Source organism: Terrapene carolina, unplaced genomic scaffold (genome assembly GCF_002925995.2).
Source record: "Terrapene carolina triunguis isolate 2854851 unplaced genomic scaffold, T_m_triunguis-2.0 Scaffold21, whole genome shotgun sequence".
Lineage (NCBI taxonomy): Eukaryota > Metazoa > Chordata > Testudines > Emydidae > Terrapene > Terrapene triunguis.
Genome location: NW_020664372.1, coordinates 5,428,828 through 5,443,515, shown reverse-complemented (window position 1 = coordinate 5,443,515; position 14,688 = coordinate 5,428,828). Strand labels below are relative to the sequence as shown.

Genomic DNA, 14,688 nt, shown 5'->3' with positions numbered 1-14,688 from the left:
TTTAATGTCCCAGTATCACTTTGGCCTAGTACAAATGTTTTCAGGACTTTTATTTACTGAACCCCAAAGTGTTCTAGGTACAGAAAAGAAACAACATGGCTCAGAAAGGAACAGAAATACGTGGGTCTTTACTGAAGAGTTTACAATCTAAACTTATATGTGATATAATAAGTGAGGGTATCATAAAATAGAGAGAGATGGATGATGGGAAGGTAAGGCCATAACAGTAAGACCACATGAGATTCAGATTAGCCATGTGCATAACTTGATGGCACAGTTAAAAGTTTATATCTGTCGAATCAATCTATAGTTTGTGGTTGTAGACTCCTGGAAATGAGTCTTAAAAACACTTCAGGAAACTTGTCTGAAAGCAGTGGTCCTAGACCAGTGATAAGGAAAAGGAAATGTTGATCCCTGCTGCAAAAGTAATTTCTGGATTTTTAATTTCATTGTGATTTCCTTACTGAGTGTATTAATATCAGTGACATTTTAAATTAACTTGACTGCAGGTGTCCATGGGTATCCATTTATTCAGCACTCCCCGTTCAAGCCAAAATCCCATTTAACAGATTCATGTTCAGATTAATTGCACTATAATCAGTGCTGGGATGGACTCAATCATTTTAGAGCTTAAATACTAAAAAATCAACTCATTTTCCAGATTATTTGTTTACTCTTCATCTGAAAGTTGCATAGCAAATAGTACTTGTCAGAAATTCAGGTACGTGGAGTGGGGTGAGGTGGGGCTGAGGTCCTGTTGGGGTGAGAGGCTTTTTAGACCCAAATGGGGTTGCTGAAGAAGTTGCTCCAACCATTAATATGCAGAGTGGAAGAGTTATTCAATAAGAGATGGAGAGTTTGCGGAGGAGGAAATAAAGGCATTTCGGGAAAGTGGTAGTGGAAATGTTGAGGTGAGATTGTAAGTAGTTTAAAAATAATATGAAAATGGAAATGAGGGACAATAAAAATTTTAATCATCTTTACACCTCTTATTGCATTTTGGCAGGTGGAGGTCAAGGCTATTCCTGTTTCACAGAAAAAAACATCTTTGCAACAAGAACAACTGAAAAAACTCCAACGGATACCAGGCAGTCCTGCACCACCTACTTCCTCTGGCACTGATATGACTTTTGGAGGACATCCTTCACCAAAACTTGATGCTTCATATGAACCTATGATAGTGAAAGAAGCTCGCTACATTGCTATTACAATGATGAAGGTAAATTATTGTCATATCAGCAATGACAGTTATTCTGTTCTCCATGTAGAAAAAAAAGGGACTATATACGAGTGAATACAAAGATCTGCAAATCTCATTTTATTCATTATACCTCTCTTTCTATTCTGGGGTATTTGGATTTATGGAATCACATATAATTGCTCTTTCTAGAGATTTTTGCTTTTTTACAAAAATCAAAATGATTTTAAAAATTTTGTGGAGTGACATTAAGTTGTCTGCTGTGAACCAAAGTAGAGCTGGTCAGGAATATTTTGACAAATCACTTGTCATCAAAAAATGTGAATTTGTTTAAACCAAAAGGATTCAAGAAACAGGGTTGGATTTGACCAATTTCCTGGCTCAAAAAAGTCAAGAAAAAGTTTTTTGTTTTGACATTTTCTAAATGGAAAATGCTCTTTTCTTTCAAACAAAAACAAAAAACTTTCCATTTAGAAATTTGAGCTAATTAGACTGGGGAAGAAAGGAAGAAAAGGTAAAAGTCCAAAAAAACCTTTTCACTTGACCCCCCAAAAAATCAGTTTTTCCGTTTGTAAATATTTTACAAGATTTTGACGTTAAAATAGGAAAAAATTTCAACTTCTTGAAGATATTGATGAGACAGAAAACAGTTTCCCACCCCTTTCTAGTCTAAAGTGCTCAATGCTGCTGCATCCTTGAAGGAGGACACTCCTCAGTAAAGTGGACTGTATTTGTGGCCTTTATGTCTAAAGCTCATAAGGTCAGAGATTTGTATGAAGGTTTTCCTTTTGTAAGAAGCCTTGAAGCCACCTCGTCTTTCAGATTCATCATCATAAAAATGGAACATGTATATTTCTAGTCCTACCTACATTCCAAGGAAATTGGGCTTACCTGCTAAGTGTCTACAAAAACAACAAGGAGTCTGGTGGCACCTTAAAGACTAACAGATTTATTTGGGCATAAGCTTTCGTGGGTAAAAGCCTCACTTCTTCAGATGCATAGAGTGAAAGTTACAGATGCAGGCATTATATACTGGCACATGGAGAGCAGGGAGTTACTTCGCAAGTGGAGAACCAGTGTTGACAGGGCCAATTCAAGCAGGGTGGATGTAGTCCACTCCCAATAATAGATGAGGAGGTGTCAATTCCAGGAGAGGAAAAGCTGCTTCTGTAATGAGCCAGCCACTCCCAGTCCCTATTCAAGCCCAGATTAATGGTGTTAAATTTGCAAATGAATTTTAGTTCTGCTGTTTCTCTTTGAAGTCTGTTTCTGAAGTTTTTTTGTTCGATGATAGTGACTTTTAAATCTGTAATAGAATGACCAGGGAGATTGAAGTGTTCACTTACTGGCTTATGTATGTTACCATTCCTGATGTCCGATTTGTGTCCATTTATTCTTTTGCGGAGGGACTGTCCGGTTTGGCCAATGTACATGGCAGAGGGGCATTGCTGGCACATGATGGCATATAACATTAGTGGATGTGCAGGTGAATGAGCCCTTGATGGTGTGGCTGATGTGGTTGGGTCCTCTGATGGTGTCGCCAGAGTAGATATGGGGACAGAGTAGGCAACGAGGTTTGCTACAGGGATTGGTTTCTGTGGTGTGGTGTGTAGTTGCTGGTGAGTATTTGCTTCAGTTTGGGGGTTGTCTGTAAGCGAGAACTGGCCTGCCTCCCAAGGTCTGTGAGAGTGAGGGATCATTTTCCAGGATAGGTTGTAGATCGTGGATAATGCGCTGGAGAGGTTTTAGCTGGGGGCTGTATGTGACGGCCAGTGGTGTTCTGTTATTGTCCTTGTTGGGCCTGTCCTGTAGTAGGTGATTTCTGGGTACCCGTCTTGCTCTGTCAATCTGTTTCCTCACTTCCCCAGGTGGGTATTGTAGTTTTACGAATGCTTGATAAAGATCTTGTAGGTGTTTGTCTCTGTCTGAGGGGTTGGAGCAAATTCGGTTGTATCTTAGGGCTTGGCTGTAGACAATGGATAGTGTGATGTGTCTTGTCTGCTAAGTGTCTGAATCCTATGGAGCAGAAGCCAGCTTTAGTTTTCAGGACATTCTTTCAGACAAACAAACAAAAACACCCTCCCATGCATGCCAAGATTTTCTTGTCAATGGTGAAATTTAAAGAGCAATATTTTTAGAAGAATGTCATCAGTTTAGAGGTTCCTTTGCTTCAGTCTTTCAGTTCAATCAGGGACATCTTATTTTTAGTGTCATGCTGTCTGGAGTGGTTTATGACTGAGTGTGCCTATTCCAGACTGTCAAAAACAGGGCAGGCACCCCGAATTGGTAGTATATTCTTTAATTAAATTTCACCAAGCCAGTAACAAATATGAACTCCTGGATCACTATAACAGACTTTACCATGGAGTCACAGGCAGTCCCCTTGGGCACTCCAGTCTATTTTGCCACGCAGGCAAGCTGGTCATAGAGATAAATGGTCACCCCCAAAATCACAAAATATTCAGGTTGCTCTCAGTCCCAAGAGGCCAGTCACCCCAGATCAATTGATAGCTTAGATCTGACGCCAAAGACAACTCTTGTAGCCAATCTTATAGTAAACTAATTAAGGATTATTAACTAGAAAGAAGAAATGAGAGAGTTATTTACAGGTTAAAGCAGGCAACATATATGCACAAATGAGTTCATATGGTTCCAAAAGGTGACAGAGATGTAGTAATCAGTCAGCATTGAATGTCTTTTCAGGGCTAACCCTGGTTGACCTTGAAGATCTCTACTTTTTGTTTCTTAGATCTAGCCCTTATAAGAGTCCAACAGCAAAGAGATGAAAAACTTTAATGTCAACTATCTTTATTTCCCTCTTCCAGCATTCAAACCAATGGGACAAGGCCTTCTGCATGTACTTTCAATGGGTGGATAGGGCAATCAACAAAGCTTTTGTCCTACAATGGCCCACTTAATTTTGATAGCCCTCCTAGATGGGCAGGGGGAGACGCGTCCCATCTGAGTTCACAAATTCAGAACAGACATTTTTACAATTATAAAACAAACTTATATTTTACTTTGTAGCATGAAATACAGACGTTACAAGTAAGCTTAATACATACAGCAACTTATGAGCATTTTATAGTCTGAACCAGTGGTTGTTCTTGTGGCCCGTGTACTGGTTGTGGCCCAGTCAGCACACAGCTGTGGCCCATGTGATATCCTCAGGGCCATACAGGGTGTGTGTGTGTGTATATGTGTGTGTGTATATGTGTATGTGTATATATATATATATATATATATATATATATGTATGTGTGTGTATATATAGTGTGGATGCTGCCCACACAACACACAGAGAGCTGCATATGTGGCCCACAATGGTTATAGGTTGAGAACCACTGGTCTAAACACCTCCTTATAAGTCTAACACCTGTCTTGAACCATATTGACATATAAGTGAGCTGGTGTGCTTTCCAGCTATGAATTTGTCAGTGCTCAGTCGATGCCTACAGACTTGGCCAGAGCTGGCACCTCGTTTACCAGCATCACACTTAGACGTCAGGACCCTCTTTTGGCTTTCCTGAAAAGGAGGAGGAAGCATGGCACTGGACAGTATTCTTGGCACTGGCTAGAGGAGCTGTCATCCTGCTACTTCACATAATTTATATAATTCCTCATCAAATTCCTCAGGCATAAAGAGATCAGGAAGTCTCAGATTCTAGGGTTTTTTTCATGGAAACTTCCAGCATAGCTACTTATCTTCACTTTCCATCCCTTTCATGGCCTGTCTCCACCCTACCTATCATCTCTCATATGCTATCGAAATGTTAACTCCTGTCTCCAAATGGCTTATGATGCCAGTCTTCATCATCCACTTGTTAAATTTTCAAATAAGTACCTTTGTGTTTTTTCTCATACAGCCCCTCACACTTGGGAGGAGCTTCCCATAAACATCTGCAAAGCTAACTGTCCGTTCTCCGTCAAATCCCTCCATAAAACTCTTCTTTGCCATGATTCCTACAAAAAAATTGACAGTGGTTAGACAGCTGGTGAGCTGACACCATTGCCTGTCATGCTGACCAGTAGTCTTTCTGTTTCCTTATGCTCCCCCGCCTGCCTGCTTGTATTCACCTTGTTGTCTCATGTCTTATGCTTGGGTTTTAAGTGGGGCTGTCAATTAATTGCAGCTAACTCAAGCGATTAACTCAAAACAAATTAACTTGATTTAAAAAAAATATTTGCAATTAATCGCAGTTTTAATTGCACCGTTAAACAATAATAGAATACCAAATGAAATTTATTATAAGTATTTTTAGATGTTTTTCTAAATTTTCATATATATTTCAATTACAACACCGAATACAAAGTGAACAGTGCTCATTTTATATTATCATTTTTATTACAAATATTTGCACTGTAAAAAAGATAAACAAAAGAAATAGTATTTTTCTATTCACCTCATACAAGTACTATAGTTCAATCTCTATCGTGAAAGTTCAACTTACAAATGTAGATTTTTTTTATTGTTATATAACTGCACTCAAAAACAAAATAGTGTAAAACTTTAGAGCCTATAAATCCACTCAGTCCTACTTCTTGTTCAGCCAATCACGAAGACAAACAAATTTGTTTACATTTATGGGAGATAATGCTGCCTGCTTCCTATTTACAATGTCCCCTGAAAGTGAGAACAGGCATTCAAAAGACACTTTTGTTGCTGGCGTTGCAAGATATTTACATCGCAGCTACGTTAAACATTTATATTCCCCTTCAGACTTTGGCCACCATTCCAGAGGACATGCTTCCATACTGATGATGCTCATTACAAAAATGTGTTAATTAAATTTGAGACTGAACTCCATAGGGGAGAATTGTATGTCTCCTGCTCTGTGGTTTTACCCGCATTCTGCCATATATTTCATGTTATGGCAGTCTCAGATGATGAGCCAGCATGTTATTCGATTTAAGAACACTTTCATTGCAGATTTAACAAAACGCAAAGAAGGTACCAATGTGAGATTTCTAAAGATAGCTACAGCACTCGACCCAAGGTTTAAGCATCTGAAGGGCCCTCCAAAATCTGAAAGGGACAAGGTATGGAACATGCTGTCAGAAATCTTAAAAGAGCAACACTCCAATGCAGAAACTTAAGAACCCAAACCAACAAAGAGGAAAATCAACCTTCCGTTGGTGGCATCTGACTCAGATCATGAAAATGAACATGCAACAGTCCACACTGCTTTGGATTGTTATCGAGCAGAACCCATCATCAGCATGGAAGTATGTCCTCTGGAAAGATGGCCGAAGCACGAAGTGGTTTACGAATGTTTAGCATATCTTGCATGTAAATACCTTGCAACACCGGCTGCAAAAGTGCCAAGCAAACGCCTGTTCTCATTTTCAGGTGACATTGTAAATAAGAAGTGGGCAGCGTTATCTCCCGTAAATGTAAACAAACTTGTTTGTCTCTGCGATTGGCTGAACAAGATGTAGAACTGAGTGGGGGAACTTGAAGCCTTGATGGCTGACCCTCTGTACCTAGTATTCTAGCACGACAAAGTGACACTATATCCACAGTCTTGCTTTCTTCCTAAGGTTTCCTCAGAATTTGATGTCAACCAAGAGATTCACCTACTTGTTTCATCCTAGCCCTCACTCTTCCACAGAAGAAATGAGCCTTCATACACATTCCAGATCATAGTTGACAGGTGTCCACCTCATATAAATGCCACTCATTCAAACCCTTGCTGGCAGATTTAGCAGGAGAATCAAGAATGGATAGAGGATTAGCTACCTTCTTACCACTTGAGAATGGTCCCTTCAGAATTGGGGTCAGGTGCATTAGCAACGTGGAAACTGGGCACACTTTTACTCTTCCCTCCCTGCCCAAAGCACTATTAATCAGCACCTTTCATGAGCAATAATTACCTTTCTCACATAAAAAGGTCACTTTAAAAATGTGTATTTTGTGTACACTTTGTATCTATTTCTGGTTCCCTATTCCACACTTATATTATGTGAGCAATTAGAGTAACATGTTTTGAGAAATTATTTTGTTTTTATTTTAAAATGTTTACAGTAGTAGTGTAATAGCATTGACTGAGTTTTGATTTTGTTTTAGCTGAACATTTTTTTAATCCTCTGCTTTGTAGGTATATGAAAATTATTCATTTGAAGAATTACGCTTTGCCTCACCAACACCTAAAAGGTAAAAAACAGTCTTGCAGAGAATTACAAATTGACTGTAATTAAAAGTAAATATTATACCAACTTTTTAAAAATCATGTTAATATCAGAGCTTTATGTGAATAGGCTTATTATTCCAGCAGAGTTATTGTAATTTCTGTTTAAAGAACTGTTAAGACTTCAACACTCTGAAAAATATTCTGTGTAGGGGAAAACAGTGAAAATCTAGCACGTTTTTCTTAAAATTACTGGGACGTTTCCATAAAATCAATCTTTTATACTTAGTTTATTTGCTCTAATTGCTTATTCCTCACCTAAATTCACTTTCTGAATATGATATCACATTCAATTACTGTAGAAGGTTATGATTTCATAATAAACAACTTGAAGAGCACAACTGGCTTGATTTGATGAATTCCTGTGGATCAAAGATCCTGTTTCCATAGAAATGTCCCTGGTAGACCACAAAAGGCAGTGTAGTTTGGGAGCATATGGAGGGGAAAAAAGCAGAAAATAAATCAGCGGAATGCCTTCTAAATAAGTTAACATTTGGTTAATTATTTCAATGTCTATTTTGTTTTTGTCTAGACCCAGTGAAAACATGTTGATCCGAGTCAATAATGATGGTACTTACTGTGCAAATTGGACCCCGGGAGCTGTTGGTCTTTACACCATTCATGTTACTATAGATGGCATTGAAATAGGTATCTAATTTTCATTAATCTTGTATAGTAACCACAAGCGCTTAACATGTATGTATCCACAATGGTGTGCGAAGATTTGTGTAAGTAGCATGTCCATGAAAATTAGCACACTGCTTTGGGGGATCCAAGAGCATTCTATCCAGTTTTCCTCTCTCTTCCCTACCTCTCCCCTCCCCCCGCATACTGTTATCAAAAAGCTAAAAGTAAAGACACGACTGACAAAAGTGTACCTTCAGAAGGAGCTTAAAGCAACTGTTTGGAACTCTTTTAAAATACTATTTTAATTCGCCTTTAAATAGTTTTTCTTAAGCTTTCATTTCAGTAGTAGCATATCTGTGTAGATTTTACTAAAGACAACTAGTGCTCGGGGTTCTTTTCACTGCAAAAGTTAATGACCTCACAAATCTTTTTAAAGCAAATGATTTTCCTACACGCCTTATAGGTGTTTGAGATTAACTGTTGCAGGGGAAAAGAGAAGAGAATCAGAATTTGGACCCTAGTAGGTAATTTAATCATTTATATAGTATTGTAAATGTACAGGACACTAGATAGTAATAGGTCAGTACCAATCCAGATCACTGACCCAAAGGGCTTACAGTCTGAAGCTCAAGTGAAGATGCATTGGACAATCAGGAAAGAAAAGAGAAGTGTAACCCTGTGTTAAACTAATATTTTCACTGAAATTCCTGATTTTATGGAAAACATGACACTGACTGCCATGAAAAACAAAAAACCTGGAAAAAGGAAATTCCCTTTTACCAGTTTCACCTGCTGCACATGTGCAATGAAAACCCTCAGACACTCGCTTGAGAAATGTGAGGGTAGTTGTGAATGTGCAGGGGGTGGTCAGCTGCTATGCTCCTGAGTTCTTTGAGGTTGATTCCACAGATCTGAATACTAAGAGTAATACTGTTTTCTTGGAGAGAAGGCCTGGTTTTCTTGCTTTCTTTTTCCCTCTTTTTCATGTTGCTCTTAGTGGTCTTGCGTGCAAGGAAGATTTATTGTTTAAGCTACTTGCGGGGTACCTAACTGAAGTGTAGGAGAGGGAAAAATCTTAAGAAACCAGGGGTCTCAAATACTTACAAATACTCTTGTTTCCTCTGTGGAAAGTTGGGGGGGCAAGTCTCAATCCTTTCAAATAGTTGCCATTTTTAATTTTGCCTCCACTTCTGAATGGCTTAGTTTCCTTCATGACTTGCAAACCCTAGGCTACTTTACTGGCTCTAGAATAACAGTGTGAGTTATGGTACATGGAGCATAAATGTTGAGGAAGACCAAAAAAAGTGGCTGTATCTGGGAATTTAGTATATTTCCATATCTGAAGTATAAAAATGAAATATTTGTCTCTCTATATATGTGCTGCATTACCTGTAGTATTCCAGATGATTGTAAAAGCTACATGTAGTCACTAGTAGTGTGTGAGAAGAAATGTCTTGAGTCTGCTGCAACCTGCTTTATGGTTTGTAAAATGTATGCAACAAGATTAAAAAAAGTTTTTTCTTTATTTGATGGAAACATTTACATATGGTAATATGCCACTCAAAACTCTTGATTTCTAATGTACCTGGACACATACCTGTTGGTAGTACTTAAAAAGTACTTGCCAATTGTCTTAGATACCTTGAATACTACTATAATTTTTGTTTAGTTATGTCTTGTAGCTAAAGTATAGGGAAGTCTACATGGGAATACTCCAGAATTTGAAGGGAATATGTCTATATTAGATAAAATTTGCAAGTTTTTCATTACCACCAGTGTGAACTCTGCTGGGTTCATATTCATATGTCTAGGATTGCGTATGGAATGTATCTGCTAAAAATGGCAAATTGTCATGTTTCTACTAGTATAAGAGCCTTTGGGGGACGGAGGGGGTATTTATTAAGTAATTATGTAAATTAATTTGGTAAGTATTTATGATGTAACATCTGGCAGGCTCAGGGCCAGTCTTCAGAATTTCTTCTCTTGGTATAATCACAGGTTGAACTTCGTTTTTTTGCTGTTTTCGATCATGCAGAGTATTTCAACCACAACATTTTTTTAAGAGATCTGCATGTGACCATGTAAATTTGTCACAAAATATCAAGTACAACATTAAGAAGGAAATGTATTGTGCACCCATTAAGCATCATTGTAAATGCTTACCTGAGATAGACCAAGTGAATGCTCATCTTGCATATGACTGGTTTTTGCCACTGTACTAGAAGCATGGAGCTTGAAAAACACCAACGTGAGTTGTCCCTAGGAGTTCCCTGACTGCATGGAGCAGAATGGTTGTTTTTATCAGCCAGCCAATTGCAAAACTCTTTAAAATAACCTTCCAATACTTCCTACATTAGTATTTAGAGAATCAGATCTATACAGCCTACTACAATTGAATGAAATATCTATTGTAGAACTTCGAAGAAGTTTTTTTATTAAAATTGGTTGTGTTTTAATGCTTGGAGATTTAAAAAGTGACCCAACAAACTAAACTGAGAATAGAAATGCCCTGTTTCTACAAGTATGAACTGAAGCACTGCTAGAACTTGATAAAGCACTGTTAGGTTGATCCTGCTCATTAAAATGTCTAAAATTTCACGCTGCCCTATTAAACTTGATGTTTTGTTCAGGTTTTTTTGGAAGTGGCACATTTTCAAGGAAAAAATAAAGAGCCTTAGCCATTAGAACCTGAATACTTCTCATAATAGGTGAATTTAGTAGTCTGTTTAGGGGGAGAGTAGTTGGTTCGTGTATAATCGTGAATATGTTGTTTCAGGCTCAAAAGTATAGCAAAAAAGAAGTGTGGAAATGGGATTGGGGGAAGGAAACAGGCAGAAAAGAGAGAAGGCATTGTAGGAGAAGATAAGTGTAGAAATGTAAACATGGATGACATTATGGAGAACCATGAAAATGAGGAGAGGCTTGAATTTGATAAGAGTGGGAATCAGCAAATTGATTCATTGAAGATGTGCACAGTCATGGAGACTTAGTATGTACATGAACTCTTTTTAAAATGTAATTGGTATTTTTTAAGTCTGTTCTAAAGAGATTCTTTTGCTGATTTGAGATTCCAAACTGGTCTCTTCTTTAAAAAATTCTCAATTACACTTCAAAAGAAATGCAGGTTATGTGAGTTCTGAGAACAGTGTTTCTCCCACTAATGAAGACCTTAGCAATAGTTTGTACAGTCAGCAACTATTTTCTTAAGCCAAAGCATGCATGGCCAATTCCTCACAGTGTATGGGCCTTTGGAGAGACAGGAATTCACAGTTGAACCTTGCAGGGTCACTGATAGCCCACCAAAATGTTGTGCCTCCATATTAGAAACAACCCCTTAGAGTGCTTCCCTGAGCTTTTTGCCCATTTTTAGCTTATCTTGGGATCACAAGCCTTTCTACCCCACTAAGTTTTTTCTCTTTTTTCCCTCACTACTTCTGTTCTTCCTTCTTCCTAACCTAACTAAAGCACTACCAGCTGAACTGGAGAGTGGCCTCCTAAGCTATTCATATTTTCCTTTTCCTTCCCTGAAGCAGAAAAGGAGACAGGGATATGGTAGGGGCAGAAGTGACCTTTCGTAGGTTCTTCTGTGTCTATCCCAGCTCAGGCAAGGCCATGCAGAACTAGAAGATTACAAGACCCGCTAAGGAGCTATGGGCTCTTGCTCCTCTTCTAGAATGGAGACCTCAGACTGGTGGTTGGGCACCAGAGTCCTAGCGAGCTTCTCTGTCTCTCTCTCTGCTTTGAGGCAGGAATGAGAACAAAGAGATATATCAGAACTACAAGGAGGTAAATCAATAGCAGGTAATCAGAATGACTCCTGGTCCTCCAAGTTGTTCCACATCACAAGAATGCTTTATTCTTGAATTTTCTAATAAACATGTGAAACGTGAAATTTCACATGGCCTCATTGGATGACATAGTGGCAACAATTTTGCTTAAAGGTGTTCATATCAGTAGACTGGATGAAGCCTATCTACATGTGATGTAGTATCAACGCAAGGTACTTTAGTTTGTGTTCTTCTCTACCTCCAGAGTTTTCATGAAAGTGCTGATGACCCAGTTAGCACTCTTCTGGACCAGAAGTATTATCTCCTTAATTAAAGCAAGGTCCAGGAACTGCCCACTAAGATCACAATGAAACTGACCACTGAGATCACTCATGATAACATAGTTTACAAGAAGAGTTTCCTGGGGTCCTCAGTCTTCAGTGCACTTTGGAATGCTACTGTATACCAAGAAGAGCATGTATATGACAAGATAATGTATGCCATGGAAATATCAGATAGAGCTCCGTCATGTTCTCGACAAAGAGTAAGAAATTCTACTCTGGGGACTCAGAATTCAGGTCACTTAAGTCCGGACATGCTAATCCAGGAATAATGTTTTGTTCCCGTATCCATTTCCTTTAATCTACTGCTACCAAGATTATCGCAAGAAATAAATCTCAGCAATTTTCAGTAATACTAACTGTACCAAGCTGACCAACAAGGCAATGGTTTTAAAATCTAATTAAAATAAGAACACGGGTCCTGGTAAAGCCCAGATGTCAGTTGTGATGGGTTGGATCACAGAAACCCCTTTGGGAGCTGCCACCTGATGTGCCAAGACTACTTCTATCCCTGTTTTCCCTGCCAGCTCAGGACTCCAGCACCCTGTCTTGCTGAGCCAGACACTCCCGTCTGCTCCAACACAGACCCAAGGTCTGAATTACTTGCCCCAAAGCTGCAGGTTTACCTGAAAGCAGCTCACAGAAGTGTGCCTGTCTTTAGCACTCAGATGCCCAACTCCCAAATAAATCCGTTTTACCCTGTATAAAGCTTATGCAGGGTAAACTCATAAATTGTTCGCCCTCTATAACACTGGTAGAGAGATATGCACAGTTGTTTGCTCCCCCAGGTATTAATACATACTCTGTGTTAATTAATAAGTAAAAAGTGATTTTATTAAATACAGAAAGTAGGATTTAAGTGGTCCCAAGTAGTAACAGACAGAACAAAGTAAGTCACCAATCAAAATAAAATAAAATGTGCAAATCTATGTCTAATCAAACTGAATACAGGTGAGATCCTCACCAGTTCCAGAATGCTCCCTTTTACAGACTAATCTCCTTTTAGCCTGGGTCCAGCAATCACTCACTCCCCTTTGTTCCAGTTTTTTCCAAGTATGCTGGGGGGTGGGGAGGCTCTCTCTTTAGACAGCTGAAGACAAAATGGAGGGGTCTCCCAGGGGTTTAAATAGACTTTCTCTTGTGGGTGGAGACCCCCCCTCCTCACTCCTATGCAAAGTCCAGCTCCAAGATGGAGTTCTGGAGTCACCTGGGCAAGTCGCATGTCCAGGCATGACTCAGTCTTTACAGGCAGAAGCCATTGTCTACATGGTATCTTGTATGTCTCCAGGAAGACTTCTTATGTGGATTGGAGCATTCCAAAATGCATTGTTCCCCAAGTGCTTCCTGATCGGGTACTTAACCTTGCGTATTCCTTCCTAAAGAAGCTGACCAAATGCCTCACAAAGCTTACTTAGGAGTCAAGCAAGTATACAGCCAATATTCTTAACCTCAAGTACAAAATGATATATGTGTACAAATAGGATGACTAGATCTAGTAGACCATAACTTTTACAGAGATATGTTACATGGCACAGGCAGCACAAAACATATTCCAGTTATGTCATATTCCCATAAACCATTATGGGGTACAGAGTCACACCAGTCGCTACCAATCTTTCCAGACTACTGTATCCCTTTCAGGCGTATGATTTGTCTTGTGTACCCCCAAGTTTCATTTCACGTAAAAACTGCTGGCTTACAAAATCAGACATAAAAATACAAAAGTGTTACAACACACTATTACTGAAAAATTGCTTACTTTCTCATTTTTACCATATAATTATAAAATAAATAAATTTGAATATAAATATTGTACTTCTATTTCAGCATATATAAAGCAGTATAAAACAACTCGTATGAAATTTTAGTTTTCACTGACTTCGCCAGTGCTTTTTATGTAGCCTGTTGTAAAGGTAAGCAAATATCTAGCTGAGTTGATGTACCCCCTAGAAGACTTCTGCATATCCCCAGGGGTACATGTACCCCTGGTTGAGAACCACTCTCATAAATCAAGGACCTATAATGCATCCAAATCCATCCAAAACTGAATTTGGCAGATTGTTGATGAGAAAGGTCAGTACTAAGATGTACAGGATATATGGAGAAGGTAGTAAGTACCTGGGAATCAGTAGGTTTTCCTGTGTGATTTTGGGCAGTTTACTTAGGCTACGTCTACACTATTGGGGGGGGAGGGGATCCATTTCAGATACGCAAATTCAGCTACGGGAATAGTGTAGCTGAATTCAACGTATCTGATCCGACTTACCCCGCTGTGAGGACGGTGGCAAATCGACCGCCACGGCTCCCCCGTCGATGGCGCTTACTCCTACCCAGGGCCGGCTCCAGGCACCAGGCAACCAAACTGGTGCTTGGGGCGGCACCTGGAGGGGGGCGGCGCGGCGCTCCGGCCGCCGGGGAGAGCGGGGCCACAGCCGGGCTCGCCGCCCTCCCCCCTGCCGGGGCTCGCCACCCTGCACTCTGGCCGCCGGAGGGAGAGCCGAGCCCCCGCCGGGGCTCGCCGCCCTGCCCCCAGCGCTCTGGCTGCTGAGGGGAGAGCGGAGCCCCCG

At 39.6% G+C, this 14,688-nt stretch overlaps 1 protein-coding gene across 1 annotated transcript in view; it reads left to right on the top strand.

Annotated features, from left to right (window-relative positions):
- MYCBP2 (MYC binding protein 2) overlaps positions 1-14,688 on the top strand; it is a 407,094-nt gene that overhangs the window by 263,303 nt on the left and 129,103 nt on the right. Inside the window, exons 47-49 of the mRNA XM_026662219.1 lie at positions 1,007-1,219; positions 7,297-7,352; positions 7,919-8,034. Coding sequence (XP_026518004.1) covers positions 1,007-1,219; positions 7,297-7,352; positions 7,919-8,034 — 385 coding nt within the window. The remainder of the gene's footprint in view (positions 1-1,006; positions 1,220-7,296; positions 7,353-7,918; positions 8,035-14,688) is intronic.